Here is a 25,752-nt window from a genome sequence, read left to right as displayed (position 1 = left end):
AAAACTCCATCTTTGTGTTTATAACCAATTTCTAAATAAGCTCCGTCCCCATTATTGAGTAACATTAATTTTTATAAGCTTATCATATATATTTAATACTGTAAAAAGCCAGAACGGTAGTGAAGTCACTATATTGAAGAGTATTCACCACTAGGCAGGGCTGGAAAATTTTACTTTCTATGTTGACAGATGTAACAGTCTCCAAGCACACTCAGATACAGGAAGGATTTGGGCAGGAGAATTTGGCAGGGTGGGGGAAATAGTCTGAACCAAAAGATTGCAAGTTTGTGTCTACTAGGGGTCCAATGGTTTCCTGAAGCCCAAGATCTCAAGGAATTCCTGAGAGTAAGTAAAAACTGGTTTTGAAGATCTGAGGTGAAGGGGATAAGGATTTTCAAAGAAAACAGGTTTTTATACTCAAGAGTTCACCTTTAAAACACTCCAATCAATTTTAAGCATGATAAAGATGAGTTAAAGAAAAAAAGAACTGGGGATCCCTGGGTGGCGCAGCGGTTTGGCGCCTGCCTTTGTCCTAGGGCGCGATCCTGGAGACCCAGGATCGAATCCCACGTTGGGCTCCCGGTGCATGGAGCCTGCTTCTCCCTCTGCCTATGTCTCTGCCTCTCTCTCTCTCTCTGTGTGTGTAACTATCATAAATTTTTAAAAAAGATATATAAAAAAAAAAGAAAAAAGAACTGGAGCTTCTTATTTTAAAAATTCATAATTAGACAAAGAAGTGAGCTAGTGGAAAAGAGAACTCAGTAATTTTCGAAGTTAAGAAATTTGCTGTTTTCCCAACAGAATTTAAAATTCTGGTGTCCGGTGTCTCAGAAGGCTGTGTCTAAAGGTTACTGGTTTAAACAAACAATATAGTATCTTTGTGATTTTCAATTTTAAGGGGAAGCATCTGATAACACATGACATTCACATTAAAAGTCCAACTTATATATGGGGCCGAAAGAAAGCAAGTACCATTCTTCTTATGTACAGATTATTTTATTGTAAAAATGTAGCAGTTACAAATCAGTCTGTTGTAAAATCAATGCTATATTAGCATGAATGTAATTCCAGGTTTTAAAAAAATCTGATCAATTCCAGGCAGGAATAAGCATTAAGCTATGATGTCACTGAAGTTATTTTCAAAAGACATCAATGCATTAAATGTGTTTTTCCCATATGGAACTGAGAAAAATTTAAATTTCTGGGTAGATCATCTTTTCTTCTTACATAATTACAGCCACACTTTTATTTAATAAGGCCATGAGATGATATATATAAACATACTAATTTCACCAAGACTTTATCTTATCAAATAAAATCATATTTCTGCCAGAAACTTTCATTCTAGTCATTTTAAGTGAATAATCCAACCCACTGCCAAAAGCAAATACATTTTCTTTTATATCATTGTTAAGCCCTACCCTTACTTCCCCCTAGGGAAATAGCATTAAAAGCCACTGCTACATTACTTGCGATAGAAACCTGGCTTATTTTAAAGGCGTAAGCTTGCATCTGCGCACCTAGCACAGGAGAATCTTCTATCCAGCGAAGGGTGGGTACGTGTGCGAACACCACGCTTTGCTTCACAGGTGGAGAGCAACCTGGGGCACGACTCTCACAGATTGGCTTTTTCCCTGGCAGCCAGGTGAGACCCATGCTGCATAAAGGTGTGAATCGCGTTCTGTTTTAAAAGAACAAGACCAGCAGGTTAATTAACTCGCTCAGCAGCAACAACTTGGTATTTATCTTAGCTTTAATTTGTGCTCGAATGAAAATAATAACCAGTGAGAATTGCATTTACTTCCACGACCTTATGTGGGCCAGAGCTGAAGTGAAGCGTATGTGCTTTGCGGGTGAGTTCTTTGCCTATCAAATGAGTATCCGAACAGCTTAAAAAAAATCTAATAGTTGTCCCTGAGAAGAATCCTCATAACAGGAAACCAAACCATCTGATCCATTCTGATTCAGGACACCCTCTTCCACGGCCAGGCTGCTCTGGGCTCACCTTAGGTTTCTCAGCATTGTATTTGTCCAAAAGAGCCTGAATGCGGGCCCCGTAGTCAGGGTGGACATCACTGAAGTTCTTGACCTGAAACCAGATGAAAAGAATGTAAATATGACCTTAGACTCCTACGAGGCCAGTCCCCAGTGTGTGTTTCCCAGTGTTTACCCTGAAGGTAGAGCAACACGGTGCTTAACACCACTAAATAAGATTTGGGGGGTCCGGGGGAAAACCCTGGCACATACTGGCTGAGCAACCTTGGATAAGCCATCCCTCTGAGCTTCAGTGTCCACTCCCCATAAAATGAGCAAAATAATTAAACCTACCTCATAGAATACTGCAAGAAAAACACACAGGAGGGGAGCGGCACTGACAGCATGTTAACGAGCTGACCTCAGAGAGGCCCAACAAGTCATGATGATTTGTATGAAGAGATGGGCCCAGGCACTGCCTGAATTTAAAGTGACGTATATATACAAAGACACTGGCACCTGCTGGGCAACCCCACATACTTCAAGCAGGAATTCCTGACCGTGGGCTGGTCCGAGGCAGACAGCAGGAGGGGGGCATTGTGAACCCACACAAAGCCTTACAGCTCCAGCACCAGCAAGACAAGGATGCCAAGGGTTCAAGCCCGGTTCTGCGACCTACACAGTCTCACTCGTTCTTACCGGTCAGATAAGACCTGCCCTCACCTACGTCACAGAGCAACTGTCCAGCTATGTGCTGCAAACGGCAATTTAAAAGTTTATTTTTCATACACGCATTTGTGAAAGACATAGGACTTTGCCTACAGAGAAAGCACCCGGCCTGCTGGTACTTGTCTCCAGGCCTTTGAACACATCCCAGAGAGCTGCTGGCCCAGCTGCCCCTTTGAACAGAGAAGCAGCAACCAAGAGACAAGGAAACTGTGGGGTTGCCTCAATTTCCAAGAAGCTAACTCCTGTGGCAGGCCCCAAAACTGCCAAGTGAGAAGCCTCCACGTAGCACAGTGAGCTGCCATTAGAAATACTCTGGCACCTCAGCTCAGTTCAGCCTGAGTTTGGAAGAAGCTCAGTTCTCCCCAGACAGCGTGCAAGTTTCTAGTTGCTTCTGAAGGAGGGTTAGGTCTCATGACACAAGTGGTTAGACAGGCTTCCCAAGACAAAAATGCAAATCTGTATTTCTTATCTTCTAAAGTCAAAGCAAAATTGTGGCAGGAGACACCTCTTATATTGGACATGACTCTGGCACAGAACTTGGCTGCAGTCAATGAAGAGCATAGGACAAAATTCTCCCTGAATTCAATTCACTTATTATATACACTGGCCAAGGAGCTAAAGGATTCATAGGTATAGGCCACATTCACTCAAGATACAACATGCAAAGAAAAGAATTGGAGGTGGGTTGGGGATTAGTACGATTTTTTTTTAAGTCTGATTAGATTCACGTAGAACACAAGGGACTTTTGTTAAAAAGAACACACTTCTTTTTAAACCAGCTGTGCTCTCTTCTCCGGCCAGCAGATGTCACCGTCAGCTTACGAAGTATCACTCACCGCTTTCTTCTGGATGAAAAGTTGTGCGTCCTTCAGATGGCCAGCAATGTTCTCGCACAGGCGTTTCCTCTCCTCTTCACCAAGTACCTTCAAATAGAAGGTCCGCACCTGCTCAGGGAAAATGCACGGTGCAGAGAGTCAAATAACCAGTCCGTCATGAACAAAATTCACCCAACCTGCCCACTTTTGAAATGAGAAAGTGAGACTTCTCAATGGTGTGAGACTGAAAAAGTTTTTGAATTTAAGAATAATTTAAAATTGTAGTGAAAACTCTCATTTGTGTGGTGTTCCTCGCTTTTTTTTTTTTTTTTTTAAGCAAGACAGGAAGAATTTGGTTGATAATAGCTCATAACTGCATCTTAGTAATGTCCCATCTAGTCAGGGCTTGCATGTCTCTTATAAACAAAAGACACAGTATAGCCTACAGTTAAGAATCCCACCCACCTTGCTACTGACCAGTCCAGAGTGGGCAAGCTGTCATCAGATGGAAACTTAGCATAATACAATCTTTGTTCAATTCACCTAGAACCATGGAGGAAAAACCCCTAATTCATTAATCTATACTCTTAGTTTTTCAGAAGCCAAGCTTTCCTGGAAAAGACACATGTTAATAGTGATACTTTATGTGATTACCTCCAAAATGACTACTAACAGATTAAAATGAAAAATAGGGGCAGCCTGGGTGGCTCAGGGGTTTAACGCTGCCTTCAGCCTGGGGCGTGATCCGGAGACCCGGGATCGAGTCCCACGTCGGGCTCCCTGCATGGAGCCTACTTCTCCCTCTGCCTCTCTCTCTATCTCTCATGAATAAATAAATAAAATCTTTATTTTAAAAAAATGAAAAATAGGAGCTAAGTAGTAAAGTATGAGTCCTAAGGGCTTTGCTCACTTCTGAAATCAACCATTTCTAAGTAACAGCTATGATTTTATTCTAACATTTCACTCCTTCCTTCATTCAATCAATACTTATTTATGAAGTACCTATAATGTACCAGACACTGTTCTATGTTGTTCTATTACTGTTTATAAAGTCCAACAATAACCAATTCTCCAAAGTATCAAACTCATAAAATGGCAAAATGTTCATGGCTCTTCTGTGTTATTAAATATCGAGACATAAAAATATTTAAATTTGAGCAAAGTTTATATTTGATACCAAAGTTTTAAAAAAAATCAGGTTTTGACATGAACACAATCCAATCACAGTACTGCATTATGGGGATTTTCTCAGATCTATCCCCCCAATTCACTAATTCTCTCTTCAGCTATATCTAACACACTGCTTCACCATCCACTGAGTCACTATGTCTGCTGAAATTTTATTTGAGAGATTGTACTCTTTGTTGCTAAAAACATATATCTGGTTCTTTCTTAAATCAGTTTTTTTTTTGTTTTCCCATATCCTATTTTTATCTTGTAGATCATATTCCTTTCCCTATCTCCTCAAATATGATATATATGCTTATTTTAAAGCCCTTTGAGATTATTCTATCACATACACAACTCTTCCATCAAGTGCATGTGCAATTTCTCGGGGCACTGGATTGTATTGTAATTTTTCCCCGGGACTCATCTCCAACAGGAGTTATCTTCTGCAGAACCACCACCTGTGTACAAATTGCGAAGGTGTCTTTTTCACCATCTCTGCAAAGGCCTAGAAGGGTTCACTGACTCATTGTTTCTCAGTTCAGGACTTTGATGTGATTCAAAGTGTAGAAGAATGCAGAGATCTCACTTGAGAGGAGAAGAGCACAGGAAAGGGACTCCCAATTTCTCAGGAAATCTAGAGCCCACATGCTGGCAAGCTGCATGCAGCCTCAGTCTGGTACATAGTTTTTCCCACAGAGTACTGGTTCCTGGCTCTCATCATTATGTCATTATGTCAAGAGCCCAGTTCTAGCTCTCTACAACACAAGGAGCCTGCAGCCTAAACTCCTAGCCCCCTTGGAGTCATAAAATCAAAGTAAGATATAAATAGGGTCTGGTTTCCCACCATGATATATATACCTTCAATGTTCACCAAGATATTTAATTTTGTTAGCTCAACTATTAAAAAAATATTTTAATCTAGCATGTCTGTGTATGACAAATAGAAGTAAGGCCTCCTACATCCCATCGATCTATCAACCATCAAACTAAAAAGAAATTGGTCCTGCAATTTCAGCAGTGTGCTGGAGCCTACTTACTCATGAGAGCACTGTCATCTTTTTAAGAATTTTGTGCATTGTTAAACATGGCTGTTATTAAAAACTCAATTATATAAATTTACAATTAAATTATATTGCAAACAAAAATAATAAACCTTTCAAAATGTATGATTTCCCAATTATTACATATTTGTGTTATTTGTGTCTACTCTATCTCACGGTAGAAATTATTACATAATAGTGTAATACTGAACATCACGTCCCAGTGCCACAGATTCAGTCACACCATGTTGCTAGCTTGATATCAGCTCTAGGGAACATTTTCATCAAGAAAACTGACAAACAGGGATCCCTGGGTGGCGCAGCGGTTTAGGGCCTGCCTTTGGCCCAGGGCGCGATCCTGGGGACCCGGGATCGAATCCCACGTCGGGCTCCCAGTGCATGGAGCCTGCTTCTCCCTCTGCCTGTGTCTCTGCCTCTCTCTCTCTCTGTGTGACTATCATAAATAAATAAAAATTAAAAAAAAAAAAAAAGAAAACTGACAAACACTATAGGGCACCTGGACGGCTCATTGGTTAAGCAGCTGCCTTTGGCTCAGGTCATGATCTCAAGGGTCCTGGGATTGAGCCCTGCATCAGGCTCTGCACTAGCCAAGGAATGGTGTGCTCTTCCCTCTCCTTCTGCCCCTTCTCCCATTTATACATGCACTTTCTCTCTCTCTCTCTCAGATAAATAAAATCTTAAAAAAAAAAAAATTGACAAACACTATAAACCAGGACTTTTCCTTTCTGCACATAACTGTTAGTATTTATCAACACACCTCTCAATAAAACCCATATAAAATATTTGCTCTCCTGCAGATCTGGTTAATCTAGCTCCAAGAGGTTAAAAAAAAAAAAACCACACAGACACACACAAAGATAAACAGCACTCCTATCTCAGTGTGTGGACAAGATGATTGCAATATAAACAGCATGGAACCCTTACCCATCTGAGCCTCGCTTCAGCAGTCACGCTGCTCAGACAAAAGGCAGGTGGGGCTTGGAAGTCAAACTAAAGAAGTCTCCAGGGTGCTCTTATCTGCATATCCTTGCACCTGGCTAGCAACCACCATCTGTACATACAGCTCAGCTGCTCACTACACGGGGGGCATGGACCCACACATGGGCTGGCCATTCAATTTTATTAGCCAGATAAAGAGTCTGAATGGCTTTATCAGCTCCAACACTCTAACCATAGACCTTTGATAGCAGGACCAAATTCCTTTTAAAGGAAACGTGATATTTTTACTAGTATATACAAATAGAATGATTTTTTATTTAAGTGTAACAGCCCAACAGTAAAGGGTACCAGCCACAGGCATGAAGTTCAATGATTTTTCAGGGAACACACGACGCAATCACCACCCAGGTCATGAAAGAACATCATTCACACCTCTGACATCTCCCCACCAGAGTCCCTCCTCCTCGTCATTATCCCCTTTTTCTCCAACTGCCTCCCCAAAGGCAATTCTTTTGACGTCTAATATTTAAATGTGTTTTGCCAAATGTGCTTATCCAACTCTAGTTGAACATCTGGGTAACATGAGCAGCTTCTGGTGCTCATATGTACACATTTCTATTAGGTTCCTACACAGCAGTGTCCTTTACTAGGGCCAGAAGACACGCACGTGTTTAGCTTTAATGGATACTGATACACAGTTCTCCAAAACAGCTGAACTAACTTACACTCACAGGAGAGTTGTTTCTTTTTCTCTCAACACTTGGTATGGCCAGTCGTTTTCACTCTAGCTACTCTGGTGCAAATACAGTGCTACCTCTTTGGGGTTTTACTGTGCACATCCCTGGTGACTACGGAGATAGACCCCCTTTCTGTATGTTTTACAGTCATTTAGATCTCTTTTGTGAAGGACCCGTTCAGGTTTTTGCCCAGCTTCTACTCCTTCGTCCTTCTCACTGCTCTGTAGATCTTCACATATTCTGGACATGAGTTTTAGATGAACTTCAAATATATTCTCTCACTCTATAAGCCATGCATTATCTAAATTAATTTTTGCAGAGGTAGTTAATACCAGAATTGGCCTCATGCAGGCAAAATTCTTTGAGAGGCAGGGATCACATTGTAATATACTTGGTATCACCCACATCACCAAGAATAATGAGGTTACTACAAAAGGATTTTAGAAGATTTTTAATTTCATCTAAATATGGTTTACACCCTACTATAATTTTTTATATACACGTACTTACATATACATATGTGTGCCTTTCAAATAATATATTTGTAGTGAATTAATTCATGTATTTAAATATCTTTTACTTGGAACCCACATTTATAAATTGAGAAACTAGAATATAGTTCTTATTCTAATTTAAAAAGTTTAACACCAACTCCCTGAACAGAACTCCAGGACAACTAGACTTTTTAATTTCATTCTTCTCTTTGTGTGAGGTATAAGCTATACTTAATTAATGAGAAGGCTGCTCTTCAAAGTCAAAAGGTCTCTTTCAGTGCGTCCACTGAGAGAACAGCACTCAGCAGCCACACGTGATTGGAAAGAGGGTAGGCACTTGACCCAGGGCAATTAACTACAAGCTGGCCAAAGGTCAATGATGCGGCCTAGAGTGAAAAGATCAGTCAAATCAATTTGACTCCCTCTCTCTAGAATCTGATATAGAATGTGTGTCAAAAGGGTCCAAAAAAAAGTAATAGGTGGAGAAAGAAGCCATAGAGTTAGGCCACCATCATAGCAAAGCCACAGCAATGTTAAAACAGAGGCTAAGAGGTAATGAGGAGAAACTCAGGGAGACATGTCAAGGATAAGCAATCAGTACTGAAAAATAGAAGCCAACAAGTGGAAAGCAGTGGAGTCATGTGAACAGTGTGTCCTACAGTAGAAACACCCACGCTCTCACTACTGAGGCTCCAAGGGCTACTGGGAATCCTGTTCTAGTCCCTTAAATCTGTCTGCCTACCTTCTTAAATGTAATTATACTTAACCTTTATTTGCCTGCTTCTTACATTTCTATGCGTCACTGCTTCCCCAATGGCCCCCACCCATAATCCCTTCAATAAAAATTGGGGGAACTGAAATGAGTCTCCATACCTTGTACTGAAAAAGCACAGTAACACAACTCTTCAACTCCATCTAATAAAGGGTCTGACTTATGATTAGAGATGTCTTTCATGAATTCAATTTAAGATATATTAGACACTTTAAGGTGGGGGGAGTTGGGGGTGCCTGGGTGGCTCAGTTGGTTAAGCGTCTGCCTCTTGATTTTGGCTCAGGTCATGATCTCAGGGTTGTGAGATCCGGCCCTTCATTGGGCTCTATGCTCAGCATCAGCCTGCCTGGGATCCTTTCTCTCCATCTCTCTCTGCTCCTTGCCTCGTTCACGTGTGCTCTTTCTCTAAATAAATAAAATCTTGAAAAAAATAAAGAGGGGGACATATAGACATTGACAAGGAAACTGATCAAATGACTCCCACAGAAGCCCAAGAAGCCATTACCTGAGTGACATTATCTTCATTGGCACTGTTGAAGCGCTGCACATCTGGCGAACATTGGCTGCTATGCTCTAGGACACAACGCTGTTGTTCAGGAGCACTAAAGCTATTGGGGTAGTAATTTGGAGCACCACCTTCAAAAGAAAACCATACAGATTCACTTAGGGAGATGAAAAATGAAGTAAATCTACAGTCAATGTAATAAGATATAATTCAAGTGGTAATTATAGATCATGTATATACACACACATATATAATACATATGTATGCCTTGTACATATTAATGTCTCCTATTTAGCTATAGGCAGGACCTCAGCTTCTTAAAGAATAATGCCACCTTCCAAATGTTCTCATGGGCAGTCTCACTCTGAGTTTTAATAAAGAGATCTCAAGTTTTCTTGAATACTTCAAGTGATCTGATCTTTAAACTCTTCTCTCTATATATATGCTTATATATATATATGTATGTTTGATCTGGCCTCCAGAGAAAAGGAGACCCAAAGATACACTGCAAATTTAAGAGTTTCATTTGGGCTTGGGCTCAATTCCAACACTGAATCACAGAATTCTTGGGAGCAACTGAAAGTTCTAGCCCTGCTCCTTTAATCTACAGACACATAACTGAGCCCTGACATGTTAACTGCCTGCTGCAAGATCACATGATAGTTACTAGTAGAACTGGGATCTGGGATCTGTTTTGTGTCTTCCATCCATCCAGCGCAGACTATATTCGTATTACAAAACTCTACTTCACTATTCCTTCAAGGTTTTTAAGATTCTCGGAGAATCTTCTTTTCATTGACTATGACTTTACACAATTCTAGCTTCACTTTTACTTCCCTCTACAGATAAATAAAAAAGGATTGTTTTTTAGGTTGATATTTCTAGGATATCAGCACTTACAGAAAAAAATGACAACTGCATTCAAAACATATTTTCTGACTTCTGGAATAAATTAAAAGGCTTTTTTTTTTTTTCATTTTGGCATATTTATTTTCCTAACCGCTTCAGCTGATGTTGGCTGAAGGCTGAATTACCTGAGCACATGCTGCCTAAGCAGGAGTGGCCTAGAAACATATTAAGTGTTTTGAATAAACCAGTCTGAGGTTGGAATTTTAACCAGCTCACTGCCAGAGTAAATTATGCGGACTGGATAATCTAGAGGTACCTGTACATCACACCAATCAAGGTTACCAAGGACATATAGGAAGGAGGAGGACACCATACTATTATGGGGCCCAATTATTAGCCCTTGGGATTCATTCTAGGTCAGCCTCATCTATATCTAAGGCAAAGTGCTCCAACAATCAGTCACCACAGTGGTCTTCTGCACTAAGAATTAGCTCTTTGAAATGTGCCTATTTGAGGACTTCTAAAATGCTATCTCCAAATGAGTTCTGACCTTTACTCAAAGTGGGAGTTGTCTTCAAGTCATTGACTACTGGGAACAATTAAGCTTTCATGAAACTTAAAGAGCACAACCCAAATGCTTGGCTTTTAAAAGTAGGCAAAGGGTGTGTCAAAATATATCCTTAAGTAGTTTTTTCACACATGTGCCACTATAATGGTAAACAAGAATGATAAACATGAAGCAGGTGCTTAATAAAGAAGTTCCAGAACATACATGAGCCTCTCTCTGATAAAGCCAGTCTCAATAACAAAAGGACTGACAAATATGAAAGGAAAAAATAACTTTAGAATAAAAATGCAGAAGACAGACACAGGAAATATCAGTTACTTTGGGCAATGGCACACCCCATTAGCTCTATAAACCTCAGAGAGCATAAGTATTGCAACACCTAATATAATCAGCTGGTGAGCAAGTAAACTCATTAAATACAAAAAGAAGGCTTAGTCATAATGGTAACAAATGCAAGGCACAAAATTATATAAACAAAATAACCTTAAGTCTGTATAAAATAGTCCCAGAAAAAACTGGCAAAAAATACAGCAAAATGCAACAGTTGTGGCCTGTGAGTGTTGGGGCTGTAAGTAGGTTTTTCTTCTCCCTCCTCTTCCTTCTCTTCTATTTTCCAAATTTTCTTTAGGGCACATGTGTTATTTGTATCAGAGAAAAATAAACTTTTTTTTTGAATATAGACATCGATGGCTATAAATATAAATCATCAGTAAAATTTCTGAAGGGATTAATGTGCAGCCTATTACTAAGACAAGTGTGTCCTAAATAGAAAAAGAAATTAAGATCTGTATTAAACTAAGGAGACTTAGAAGGAAAAAAATTAAACATTCTCTAATTTGAACAAGCAATCAAAAATAGAGGCTATTTGTACATGGCACCAAAAATAATAGTTCAAAGAAAAAAATCATAAATTTGGTAAATGAGCTCCAAATAACAAAATGCAGTAGAGCCTCATCTCATCAGTTGATTTACATGGATTCAACTACATTCATTTAGTAAAAAATAAAAAAAGTGAAGGCGAATCCCTTGATTTACTGTCTCCCTTATTCTAACCTGTCCCAGTCCATCTAAAACTCCAGCCACATGTTCCTCCATGACCCCAACAAAGGGCAATGAAAAACAAGAAACATGAACTCTTGGCTTTTGCACTTCCAAGAGTCTAAGTCCTCATGATTTAAGAGTGATTTAAGGAGCTGCCCACTTTGTGAAGAGTCTTTAAAACCTAACCCCTAAGTTGAATGCTACTCTACGACAGCCAGTGTAAAAGATCTTTCTCCCCCATCATTCCTTATCAGATGGGCAGCAAGTCAAATCTGAGATGGGAACTCTCAATAAAACATCAAAGAGATAAAGGCATAAAGGGTCTTCAGGCAGTTTAAACCTTCTTTGCTTCAGAGAGCAGAAGGTCCCCTGGGAACTCTTCAAGAGCAGGAGACTGACAACCACTGGCCTGGTATGACATCCTCTGTCCTCTTGCCCAGCAGTACCCTCTAGCCTCCCTGGGGGAGCGGAATGTCTGAGACCTACCCTGATTGTCGAGCATGCACATGGGGCCATCCCGTTGGTAGTTGGCCACTCGAGCCCGGAAAGGACAGTTCACAGGTATCTGAAGATAGTTGGGTCCCAGGCGGTGGCGGTGAGTGTCAGGATAGGCAAAAAGACGACCCTACAAGTTATAAATTAAAAAGGCACTGAGTGTGCCGTCACACACAAAACACAAGTCTATAAACTTTATTCTAAAATTTCAAGCACAAAGCACTGTGTTTACCACCAAACCCTGCCCATTCCCCCCACCCCACCCCAGCCAAAAGAGCAAAGTTTCTTCTCTCATGAAATGAGTTGTCCCTAACCCAACAGTCCTTAATCTTCTGCGTCATACAGCCAAACAACCACAAATCTTCACACCTGTTCTAGATAAGAACTCCCTTTTCCCCCTCAAATAACAAGTTACTGCTCTGTCTCATATTGCTTCCTACTCTCAAGGATGTATCACATTGTAAAATACGTTTGTTAGAACCCAACTAACTGGAATCTATGTCCTGTTCACTGTGATCCGGCTTACCGCTTTGGATAACACTCTAAAGTTCATCAACATGATCTGGTCGAAAGGTAACTGAGACCACTGTTCATTACCACACGACTACTGCCACCTCCAGATGCTCATTAGCACCCATCAGAGCAATTTCGAAGTCCCCCCTATCTGGCTCTCCACTTCTAGCTTGTCCTCCGCCATCATCGTCCTACGCACTCCTGCCAAAAGAATTAGCCCCAGGCCCCACGCAGATCACATCACTATCTGCTCAAAATACTTTAGGGATACCTGGGTGGCTCAGTGGTTAAGCATCTGCCTTGGGCTCAGGGCACGATCCTGGAGTCTCAGGATCAAGTCCCACATCAGGCTTCCCCGTAGGCAGCCTGCTTCGTCCTCTCCCTATGTCTCTGTGTCTCTCATGAATAAATAAATAAAATCTTTAAAACAAAAAACTTTAAACGTTTCCTCACTGGTCTCCAAATGGCTAACTAAGCACAGCTGTCCTTCCCTGCTGGATGGCTCCTCACACGCCCCCGTGGCATTAGAACTCACAGCAAACTGAGCTTGAGAAGTTGTAGAAAGATTGGGCAGAATCTTGACTGTACCTACTAAATAAAGCCCTTTTACTTTTTAAACACACTTCACAAAACAAAACAAAAAAAACAAGAAGATATCACATTAAGTTTAAAATATGTTTGCCATACCCAAAATTAACACTGACAGAAATTATAAGATTCATTCATACAATTCAATTCACTAATAGAATTGCATGATTTCAGTTATCATCTTTCCTCAGGACTTTTTTCCCAAAAGTTTCAATGGAATGTCTTTAACATTTGCTATTTGTTGTTGCAGAGAACACGGATTTGACTTGTGGTCCTTTTCCCTGGGCCTAGGCTTCTATCCAATGCTTCACTGCTCTTCTAACTGTATGACGCAGTGTTGTTAGCTGTCTCTATGTCTCACCATGGACCCACAGTTAACCTGGATTAGGAAAAGAATTTGGATGGTATTTGTTCTTTAACCTGTTCCCGCAATACCAGGGAACAAGTTCATGCCTTGGCAAATCCCAGTAACCTCCTTCACATGGTTCAGCTCCCTTCCCACCCCAAGGGAAGGTTGGGTGCCCAGAGTCCCAGGGCTTGGCTTCCTTTACTCCTTTCAACACAAGCACTTCTACTTGTGCTCTATGATCTGTTTGGCTTTCCTTCTTTAGTCCCTAACCTCCAGTTCTCTCTTGTTCTGTGTGTCACCAACTGGATGGGTTCTACTTGATAGAATGGTTCTACATTTCTCAAAACTGAAGAAACCTTCTTTTCCTAAAAGGGACAATTGTACAGACCTCTACTCAAGCACTGAAGTCCCTCCCTGACAGATGCTCAGTGTACCCCCACCTTATTCCTTCTACTTTAAGAAGTGGCTGTTTACAGTTTAAATATACTCAACATGGTCCATCATACCTATATTCAGGTCTCTCTCCTGCCCCATTTTATCTCTATTGAAAACTGAAATCCTAGCCATTCTTCAAAAGCCATCTCAAACACTACCTCATTCTTAAAAGCTTGTCATTATCCTCCTAATAAGATTTCTCCTGATTCAAATGGCAATCTGCCTTATATTCTAGTTATCTTGTGTTCTTCTGTTACAGCAGCCAGAGTAATCTATTATACACACAGGGGTGTTCAATTTATATTAGTTAAGCGGCCCCTGGGTGGCTCAGTCAGTTAAGCATCCAACTCTTGATTCCAGTTCAGGTCACGATCTCAAGGTTGTGAGACTGAGCCCCACATCGGCCCCATGCTGGGTGTAGAGCCTGCTTAAGATTCTTTCTCTCCCTTACCCTCTGCCCCTACTCACTTGCATTTGGGTGATCTCTCTCTCTCTCTCTCTTAAATAAATAAATAAGTTAAATTGAACTAAAAGCTAATGAAAAACTTATTTTCTATAAAAGTCTTAAATGTTCCCAATGTCAAAGCAAAAATGCTACTATTAAAAAAAAAAAAAAACAGAATCGTAGCTTGTCTCCATAGGGAGTCCAACGCTTACATAAGAAGGAGCCGTGGTCCGATCTAGCATAATAATCTTTAACCTTTGTTTCGAGGTCAGAGTCCAAAAACACAAGAGATTGATTTATTCAATAATTATTAAGCCAATTCTTTGCCTACTGATTTCTGGTCCAAAAAAAGTATTTTTCACTCTTTCTACTCCTGAAAGAGCCTAGTAGAGTGATGAAAAAATAGTGACTGTGTAGGAACATGACTGAAACAAATGGTTAGACTGACCTGCTGCTTTCAATCACTGGTGACATACGTTCAGCTCATAAAAAGCATCTCCAGTCTCTTTTTACAGATGGAAAAATTCAAGCATCACCATGGGAGGGGAAATGAATCAAGTTATACTGGCCAATTAACAATATTCCCTCCCATCAATGACAGACTGAACAAAGAGTGCTTTACTCTACAAATACCGGAGGCATTTCTGATGTCACTTCTTTTAAATTAAGAGACTAAATGTCAAAGTCTTAACATACTATGAAATCCTCTTTATACTGTAATTTTATAATGTCAGGATGCTTAGGTAGACCCGCAAGATTAATTAAATTTAAGTGGTGTTCTAGTTAATTCTTTTTATAAAGGTCATGCCAAATTACAGCACATGTATGTGTGTGTGTGCACAGGCACGCACGCATTTGCCTGTGTCCACTCCTGCACTCCTGCCTCAGAACATCTCAATCCACCAGGTTTACCTGAAGCATTTTGTCAGGGCTGGGCTCAATGCCAGGTGGCATGTTGCTTGGGTCAAATGCCATCTGTTCAACCTCAGCGAAGTAATTAACTGGATTCCGGTTTAAGACCAGTTTACCAACTGGGATAAGAGGGTAGTCTTGGTGAGGCCAAATCTAAAAATAAATGTCATATTCACAATTATCAGACAACCAACTAAAGGAAATTAAAGCACTCATTAAAAATGACAGATTTGGGGGCACCTGCATGGCTCAACCAGTTCAGCATCTGCCTTCATCTCAGGTTATGATCCTTGGATCCTGGGATAGAGCCCCGGGCTCCCCATTCAGTGGGGAGCCTCCTTTTCCTCCCTCTGCCCTTCCCACCTTGCTTGTGCTTGCTCAAATAAATAAATAAAATATTTTTAAAAATACTACCTTTCTAATATAGTGAAGCCATATAATATAATGAAATACCAACTTTCTAATACAATATAATGATAATAAGTGAAAATAATTTGTTAATCCAGTAAAGTGAAAAAGAACTTCAGGTAGTACACCGGTTGAATCTTTCACAACATTAACAGTAAATACTGACATCTTCCCTGGGCAAAATGGACATTAGCTTTGCAAGATCTGTTCCCTGCTAATAATGATATATCAAGCCACTTCAAGGAACTCAATGAACTTAGCAAACGCGAACTAGAAGTGAGATGCACAGGCCAGGAAAATCCAAAGCGGCCCTACTGCATTTTGTACAGGACTTCTCTATCGTTATGAATACTTGACTGGAATTTGTCAAATTAGGTACAAAGAGACTTAAAAAAGAAAATTTGGTTGCTAAGGGACTTACCTTGGTAAGATCAAATGGATTGAATGGAAAAGTTTCTGCCTGACTAAAAGTCATGACTTGGATATAAAATGTCCAGGAGGGGTAGTTGCCTGTGGCAATGGCATTGAAAAGATCCCGGAGGCCGTAGTCAGGATCTTCATGAGAAAGTCTTGCTGCGTCTTCAACAGAAAGGTTTTTGATGCCCTGGTCAGTCTACAGAATGAGAGAAAGCAGCTCAAACTGAAATGCATTGGCAAAGTTACGGACCTTTAATCAGTTATGCACTGAAGGATGATGAGCAACACAACTCAAAGACTGGATTTTCCTAGTAACAATTCCACTGTTTAAATCTGATACAGAGAGGAATTCATCAACAAGAAATTCTACTTGGTTATCTTGATTCTTTCAAATATCCAGGGCATCTGTATATACATTTCATATTTATAATTTGTCCTATCTTTCCCTTTCTGTAGCCTATATTACTTGAAATTTTTTAATTGTTAACATATATTTTATTTTCAATTTCTCACCCATGTAAAGAATGCTGTACTACTGTCTTCAGAAAAGCGAAAAAAATTAGGAATAAAACATATATAACATCAAATGTACCATTTTAAAGTGTCCAATTTGGTGGATTTATTTTATTTTATTTATTTATTTTTTTTTTAGTGGATTTTTTTAGTCTTGAAAGTCTTGAAATAAAGTTGCCAGGTCATACAGTAACTCTACCATCTAATTTCTTGAATAACTAAAAATGGTTCTTCAGAGTGGTTATTATTTGAAGTTTTAGAATTATGGTACTTTCCAAATCAGGAAAAAAAAAAGTCAAAAGGTATTTTTAAAATAGGCACATAATTATTTTTCTGCATAATTTTTCAGTTGTTTTGTAAGAGCTCAAATCAATTAATGAGATTGTGCTAGCTACCATACCTCCACTCCCATTCTCTTCCTTTTATTTTTTTTGAGAAGTCATAGAATCACAGTTCATACAGCTGAAAAGAACTTCAGTAGAGCTGCTCTGAACTACTTCTCTGACTATGAGCAGGCAAAATTCTTATTTTGACTTCCCAAGCAAGCCATTAACTAAGTTAGTCACTGCCACTAGCGCTCCTACTATCACACCCTATTGCCTTTCAACTGATTCTCACCTGTATCTTAATTCTGAAAGACCCTCACAAGCCAAGCATGGAAAAGACTGCCTCAGCAAAGTCAACTATGAAACTCTACCACAGAAATCTCAAGTCTTTCTATCCAGGGGCAAGATTTGAACCCTTCTCACTATCAGACCAGAAATACAGTCACCTTCCAGATTTAAAAATGGAGATCACCATCTGCAGATCACTGGAGAGCTAATACATTAAATTGTGCAATAATATTGCAATACTTTTCTGATTTTAACTGAATCCCTTGGGCTTAGGAAAGACTAATCATAGATCAGAATAATTCCAGACTGATACATCCAAATAGGTCTCAGGCTCCCCCAGGACTCTCTGCCAAACAGACCCATAAGCAATCCAATCCTTCCAGGATCAGGGACAGCTGCTATTATTATCCCAATTTTACAGTGACAAAGCTGGAGCACAGAGAACTTTTAATAAAGTGACCAAGTCACATTATTAAAGCCACCACCACGCGGGTCCCTCAGACACAGTCATTTAGCCTGTTCTTGGTGACACAACACTGCTCCCTTTGGCAGTTACAAGCCAATGAGGCAACTCTTGCTTAAAACTGTTCCTGGCCAAAGATTATACACCCAAGTTACAAGTATAAAGAGGGGAGATAGTTTTCCTGTTTGAGATACTTACATAAGTTGTTCAGATAAAGATTAAGACAAGACAGGAAAACAGGTCTTGGGTAGACACCACTAAGAAGGAGACTATATTTGTCCTGAGTCCACTTCTGGTATGCGCTTATTTTAGCAGTAGCATTTGGAAACATGTTCTTAGGCAACCAGAGGTGTTTTGTTTTGTTTTTTTTTTTAAATATAACCTTCTAGAGTTCTCTGAGAATACTGCTTACTATAACAAATGCCAAGATCATAATAAGAGAGAGCCCTTTAAAACACTTCAGTTAATTAAAATGTTCTTAAGGCTTCCCCCAAAGTTAACTTGTTTGATATGATTATATGAAAATAAATGAAAAAAAAACAATTTTTATTTTCTTACATTTGTAATTGATTACTTTTTTTGCCTGTTCATAACATACTTTTGATAAACACTACTTAAACAAATGGATGGAGGAGTTAAAAAGTTATGAGAAATGCTTCTGTAAAGGTAGTCTCAGACATTGAAAGTCACGGTGAGATTGGAATTACAGACAGGAATGCCCCATTTCTGCCACAGCCCCCTCCCTGGACCACCAAAGATACCTATGCTCAGCAAGATGAGTCAGGGCTACAAAAGGCAAAGCCACAGAATACTTTACTGTTTGCTAAGGCTTGACTCTAAACCCCAACAAAGAAGTCTAGAAGCTAGACTAAACCTGGTAGAAATCTCCTTTCACATAGCCTGGAGGCCTATATATTATTTCCTTACATTTGAGCCCAAAACCAAACCTTAGGTCTTCCCTCTTCAGGAAGAATGGATATTCACCTGCCAGCACTAAAAACATTAAACCAGAGAACCAGCATTAAATGAGCATTTTCCCAAATATTTATGCATTGCTCCAGGGCTCAGAAGAAGAAAGCCTGACCACTGCCAGCAGCTGTGTACTCCTACCCTCTGGTCATATGGAAAGAGGAGACCAAAGAGAGCCCACAGAGCTCCCCTAACTGGGCAGTGTGCATTCACTTGGGCGGAGCCAAAAGAAGAGTCATGGTCCTAGTCAACTGGATCAGTCAACTCTCAGCCAACTCTCAGCCTTTGGAGTGGAGGTAGGGGAAAGGGGGGAGGAGCCTTGATCTTTGCCCAATCCTCATGAGAAGTAAAGAGATGTGGGTGATAGGAGCCTTGTACCCTCTGCCCCAAAGGCATTATGTACCTTATAATGGAATTTGCAATAAACCGCCTCTCCCGCTGCATTAACCAGCTTAAAAGTATGTGATCCATATCCATTCATGTGCCTGTGTCCATCTGGAATCCCTCGATCACTGAACAAGAAGGAAACCTAAGGAACAGAAAAATAATGCCTTAAATCTTTCCATTTCAATCAAAATATCCTAGATTTTTAAGATATTCCTAAATTTCCAAAGAATCTCTTAATGACATGGAACACGCTAACCAAGTTCCCATAAAAAAGGTTATCATTAGTATCATTTATACAAAATAATAAGAATTTTAAAGCAGAATGATATGTAAATCATTAGCCTCATGGCTCAAAATTCAATAAGGAATAGCAAAAACAAATCTGAAAGGTAGCCTAACTTGTCATTCAAAATCAATTTTAACAGTAAATATGTTTGGCAACACTTTTCCCGTCTTTCCCTAATACAAAGAGCTCTACTTTGTACTAGAGACTTTAATCCTTAATATTGTTAAATATCAGTTGACAATGTTTCTAGCATCCCTTAAGGTCTATGAGTGGGGGAAGATTAATAAAATCAGTCATAACACTCTTCAGGGTCAAGAAATCTGAGCAAGCCTCCCAAAAAGAAAGTAGAAACCAAGTCCAATGAGATAGCCAAAACTGGAGAAACACATGATGAAGCAAAATTAACAGTTCTATTGCCGGTAAAGCATTATAATAGAATGGAAAAGAAGAGTTCCCACCTGGTGCAGAGACTCAGGGCGCAGGCTCCAGAAGTCCCAGACCATGTCCGGATCCTTCAGGTGTGTTTGAGGGTTTCTCTTTTGACTATGGATAAAGGACGGAAACTATAAACAGAAAAAGAGGGGGTAAAAATCCCAAAATTAAGTTTATAGGAATTATCATCTTACATTATACATTGCCTATTGGTAGGCTTAGGGATTAAAACTCTGAACAAGATAATCCTAGAATTTTACAGTGCCAAACCCTAAAATGAAATTTACCCTCTATACACTTCCAGGACAAAGTGTTTCTTTGTACTGATCTTCCAGACTCTACAAGGAAAACTGGGCCAATTCCCACGAAGTCAGTGAATCTTGAAATGCCAAACTGAAGACCAACAGTAACTGTTATTTGATTTTATAAGAAGGATATTAAATACAGAAAAATGTGCTTAAAAAGGCAATCCAGCCAACCCAAATTCTTTTTTCTGCTTTTCTCAGGGCTTCTCCTCAAATGCCAGTCAATGTAAGGTGTTTGAAATCAATTTAAATCAAACATTTGTAGAGTGCAAGATACTTTATCACCTACCAATATGGCATCTCTGATGAAGAAAATGGGGGTGTTATTTCCAACAAGATCCCAATTACCATCCTCTGTGTAAAATTTCACTGCAAACCCACGAGGGTCACGAACTGTGTCAGCCGAGCCTGATTCTCCAGCTAGAAAATTCAAATGGGAAGAAAATTAAGCATAAGCCAAGAGTACTTGGCATCCAACAAACCTAACATCACAAAGAAACATTGGGATCTATCCTTTCCACTCTACTTCCTCAAAGGAAACTAGGTATTTAAGTACCTGGGTTATTATCTCTACCACCTACCAGCTAATTCAGTCCACAAATTAAACAACAGAATTAATTGCAAGTAATAAGAGAGTACATAACTGTAAAAGCTCAAAAGATTATCCATTTCACATAAGATAGCTTTGTCCAAACAGGTAATTAAATTTTTAATTAAGATAAAGGAAGAAAAAAAAAAAAAGATAAAGGAAGAAAATAATTATAAAGATTAAGGTAGTAAATAAGGAGAATAAGTGAGTTGTCAAAATTATGAGACTAATATTAAGAAAATGAATGAAAATATAGATTCTTAAGAATCTAGAAACATAGACTAAAGGAGAAACAGAATTAATCCTGCATGGTGCTGTGTTGAGATGTAGCATGATAGATCTAGTTCGTACTAACACTACTGAAAAAAATCACTTCACCTCTGAAATAGAAATAACGCCACCTTGCAAAGTGAATCTACAGATGAGGTTATAGCTACTGTCTGTAAAGCGTCTGACCATGGATGGCACAGAGTTAATTCCCAAGAAAGGTCAGCTGTTGAGGTTGCTGAATAAGTGCCCCCACTCCACATTTCCATCTGAGGCAAGCACTTGTAGGAAAGCTCTTTCCAAATTCACAGAATTGCAGTGGTGGCCTCTGCCTAAGTGTGATTTCCTAAGACCTCAGCAAACAATTAAAAGTAACTTCCTGCCTGTCTCAAAATATTTTTTCTACTGTAAAACCTGGCTATCATTTGGAGAAATGATTTATTCTATCTTCTAATAGGCTTTCCTTGAAATGTATGTGTAAATACCCCAAATAGGTTGGGGGATGGGGTAACTGGGTGATGGACATTAAGGAGGGCACATGATGTAATGAGCACTGGGTGTTGTATGCAACTGATGAATCACTGATCTGAAACTAATGATACACTACATGTTAGTTCATTGAATTTAAATAAAATAAGATTAAAAATCAATCAATCAATAAAAATAAATGCCCCAAGTAAGATACAGGGTTGAGTTATGCAATGCCAGTCACGTAAACAGACGGACTTACCAACAGTGGAGAATCGAACTGCAATGGGGGTCCTCTTTCCAATATGCTCAAACACCTTTGCTTTGGAGTATTTGGTAATGTCATGTGTGACCTCGAAGTAGCCAAAAGCCCCTAATGAGAAAGACACAGAAGTCCTCACGCGTGAGACCATCGCAGACCACTGGGCCCTCAATGAGCATCTAGGTGACAAGAGAAACTGATAGGGTAGCACTGGCCTTTTGGGAGCTTCCAAGAGGACAGGAAAAGGGGAGCTAGATGTCCAAACACAAAATGATGGGGTCAAAATGCAAAGCCCTCAGTGCTATACCATTCAATCTGGAGAAATACCCATCATTTAATTATGAATTCCCTCAGTGGACTTTTTTTTCCCCTTTCCCCCAAGAATGGAGACTTGCCACTTCTGCTAAAGGAGCTTCAACTCTGTGAGAAGTAATTTTTAACCCAGGTGTTATGAAACAATCCTTTTACAGCAAATAAACAAGGCTCTCACCTGCTCCTTTAGCGTGCACGACTCTCTCAGGGATTCTCTCCCGGTCAAAGTGAGCCATTTCATCAGTGAAAACCACATCCTGAACAAGAAGGGGCCCCCGAGGCCCTGCTGTCATCACATTAAGTTTGTCTCCTATTGGATTACCGCCCCCGGTGGTCAGGACATCAGGTTTCTGAGTGGATAAAACACAAAAGGACAAAGAGTGTGGAAGAGTCAGTATAATCAAACCGTTATTTACATTGTCAGAGGGCACACTGTTTTCCAATTTTTATACCCTCTGATCACTCTTTTTAAATTTCCTGTGTCCGAAGTGCTGAAATACTGCCAAGATATGCCACCGCCTGAAATTCAGAGTCCAGTCTCAGAAATCCTTGAAAAATCTCAACACCAACTGCTAAGAAATCTGCTCTGAAGAGCAGAAAGATGGCTAAATAAGCTGCCAACTTGCTCAGCCCTGCTCTAGATGCAGCCACTGGGCTCCACACAGGAAATCCCCAGAGAGGGAACCCCCCACCCAAAGGGATCCTATGTGCTTAACACACTGAATGTTCAAACTGATGGTGAGAAGATGGTCTCTGGAGAAGCCATGCTGCTTAAGGCTTTATTTGGAACTTGCAGATGCTTTCTGACTGATACAGATGTTCAAGGGAGTCATCCCATATGGCGTGTTCATTTCTCTCAAGCAGCATATGCCAGCTCTTTGCATTTGCAACATCTCTTTCCAATTGCAAAACAAAAAAAACAAATAAACAACAACAACAACAAAAAAAACGAAAAAGTCAATAGCTTTTATTGTCACTGAAAATAGTTACTGGTAAAATGGATTATAGTATTAACTTTCTAAAGATGTCAAATGTCCCTGAAATGGGATAGGTTATTTTACTGTAACAAAGAATTAGTTTTTTAATCCACCAAATTCTCTAATATCAGCCTATCAGCTGTCCCTTCTCTAGGATGGGAGCAGCAACATTTTTAAATTAATGATCCTAAGCAGCCTTTCACATGATCTTGGCTCATTATCTTGGTCATACCCTCTACTCGTGACCAGGGACAACTGCCTCTCCAATGTCTTCCCCTGGCTACTGGGAAACCTAAGGGAGATGTGTGGGTGAAGCAAAGCTAAGATAGCTCCATTCTGGGAGAACAACTCAAAAAGGTCTAGTGAATGAAAGTCTAACTTCACGTGCCCAGAAAAGGATTATGCACGGAAGTTTCACAAACTTGGAACGGAGTGTTAACTCTTCCTCTCCAGGTACACCTGTTCTGAATATTAAAATAAAGTCAATATTTATCTCTTCTTCCCTAGAAGGGGATATTGATAGGAGGGGATCACTTTAAAAACTATAAAAATACCATGAGCTCTTTGGGAAAAGGCACTGAAAAGAGATCTTGGAATCTTCAGAATGAATAAATAAGATTCCTACACACAGTAGGAACCCCTCCCCCCACCCACTAGAGTTCTGTTCACATTGAAATGAGAAGAGGCCAACATGGAACCTCAGAGAAACCGTGAGTGCTGGCATCCCAGAGCCTGGGTCTGACTTAGAGCTCTGCCAATCAATATTACTTACTATTTCTGAATCTCAATTCTTCATCTGCAAAATAGACCAGAAACAACTATCTCTCAGAATTAATACGTGGCTTGGTCATCAAGACAGTGTGGTACTGGCACAAAAACAGACACATAGATCAATGGAACAGAATAGAGAATCCAGAAGTGGACCCTCAACTTTATGGTCAACTAATACTTGACAAAGGAGGAAAGACTATCCACTGGAAAAAAGACAGTCTCTTCAATAAATGGTGCTGGGAAAATTGGACATCCACATGCAGAAGAATGAAACTAGACCACTCTCTTGCACCATACACAAAGATAAACTCAAAATGGATGAAAGATCTAACTGTGAGACAAGAATCCATCAAAATCCTAGAGGAGAACACAGGCAACACCCTTTTTGAACTCGGCCACAGTAACCTCTTGCAAGATACATCCATGAAGGCAAGAGAAACAAAAGCAAAAATGAACTATTGGGACTTCATCAAGATAAGAAGCTTTTGCACAGCAAAAGAAACAGTCAACAAAACTAAAAGACAACCTACAGAATGGGAGAAGATATTTGCAAATGACGTATCAGATAAAGGGCTAGTATCCAAGATCTATAAAGAACTTATGAAACTCAACAGCAAAGAAACAATCCAATCATGAAATGGGCAAAAGACATGAACAGAAATCTCACAGAGGAAGACACAGACATGGCCAACATGCACATGAGAAAATGCTCCACGTCACTGGCCATCAGGGAAATATAAATCAAAACCACAATGAGATACCACCTCACACCAGTGAGAATGGGGAAAATTAACAAGACAGGAAACAGCAAATGTTGGAGAGATGTGGAGAAAGGGGAACCCTCTTACACTGTTGGTGGGAATGGGAACTGGTGCAGCCACTCTGGAATGCAGTGTGGAGGTTCCTTAAAGAGTTAAAACTAGATCTGCCCTACGACCCAGCAATTGCTCTGCTGGGGATTTACCCCAAAGATACAGATGCAGTGAAACGCCCGGACACCTGCACCCCAATGTTTATAGCAGCAATGTCCACAATAGCCAAACTGTGGAAGGAGCCTCGGTGTCAATGGATAAAGAAGATGTGGTTTACGTATACAATGGAATATTCCTCAGCCATTAGAAACGACAAATACCCACCATTTGCTTCGACGTGGATGGAACTGGAGGGTATTATGCTGAGTGAAGTAAGTCAATCGGAGAAGGACAAACATCATATGGTCTCATTCATTTGGGGAATATAAAAATAGTGAAAGGGAATAAAGGAGAAAGGAGAAAAATGAGTGGGAAATATCAGAGAGGGAGACAGAACATGAGAGACTCCTAACTCTGGGAAACGAACTAGGGGTGGTGGAAGGGGAGGGGGGCGGGGGGTGGGGGTGAATGGGTGACGGGCACTGAGGGGGGCACTTGACGGGATGAGCACTGGGTGTTATTCTGTATGTTGGTAAATTGAACACCAATAAAAAATAAATTTATTTTTAAAAAAAGGAGAAAATGAATCAGAATAAGGAAAGAGAAAATTGTAGAACTTCCCTTTTAGTTTAAACCTAAAACCTTGAGTTTCCATGTTGGCTGTCACTGGAATCACCGGAGGAGCTTTTTAATTCATAGACTTAGCTGGGTCATCCCCCTGGAGATTTCCAATACAATTAGTCTGGGTGAGGCCTGGGCATTGGGATTTTTTTGAGCTCCCCAGGTGATTCCTAAGTGAAGCCAGGATTAAGTGCAACTGACTTAAAGCTTTGGAATGATCCACAATTAGAATAATAAAAGAGTCTGAGCAAACAATCTGTCCACACCTTACCATGCCCTTTTTGAACATATAAACACAGCACTAGAGGAAATAGATAGATAGATAGATAGATAGATAGATAGATAGATAAGACATCGCATAAAGGAGAGAAGTAGGACACAGGATACCA

The 25,752-nt window shown here is 40.0% G+C and overlaps 1 protein-coding gene across 1 annotated transcript in view; it reads right to left on the bottom strand.

The window, feature by feature from the left end:
- Positions 1–974: 974 nt before the first annotated feature.
- The window catches only part of CAT (catalase), a 39,791-nt gene continuing 15,013 nt past the window's right edge, over positions 975–25,752 (bottom strand). The window contains exons 2-13 of the mRNA XM_077863557.1: positions 22,262–22,433; positions 21,772–21,882; positions 20,475–20,605; positions 19,907–20,011; positions 19,179–19,304; positions 16,221–16,412; positions 15,392–15,544; positions 12,141–12,279; positions 9,197–9,327; positions 3,540–3,647; positions 2,006–2,089; positions 975–1,681 (exon numbers count right to left, since the gene is read on the bottom strand). Of these exons, the coding sequence (XP_077719683.1) occupies positions 1,616–1,681; positions 2,006–2,089; positions 3,540–3,647; positions 9,197–9,327; positions 12,141–12,279; positions 15,392–15,544; positions 16,221–16,412; positions 19,179–19,304; positions 19,907–20,011; positions 20,475–20,605; positions 21,772–21,882; positions 22,262–22,433 (1,518 nt within the window). The 3' untranslated portion in view covers positions 975–1,615. The remainder of the gene's footprint in view (positions 1,682–2,005; positions 2,090–3,539; positions 3,648–9,196; positions 9,328–12,140; positions 12,280–15,391; positions 15,545–16,220; positions 16,413–19,178; positions 19,305–19,906; positions 20,012–20,474; positions 20,606–21,771; positions 21,883–22,261; positions 22,434–25,752) is intronic.

This window comes from Canis aureus, chromosome 21 (assembly GCF_053574225.1).
Source record: "Canis aureus isolate CA01 chromosome 21, VMU_Caureus_v.1.0, whole genome shotgun sequence".
NCBI lineage: Eukaryota > Metazoa > Chordata > Mammalia > Carnivora > Canidae > Canis > Canis aureus.
This window is presented reverse-complemented; position numbering and strand designations above follow the sequence as displayed.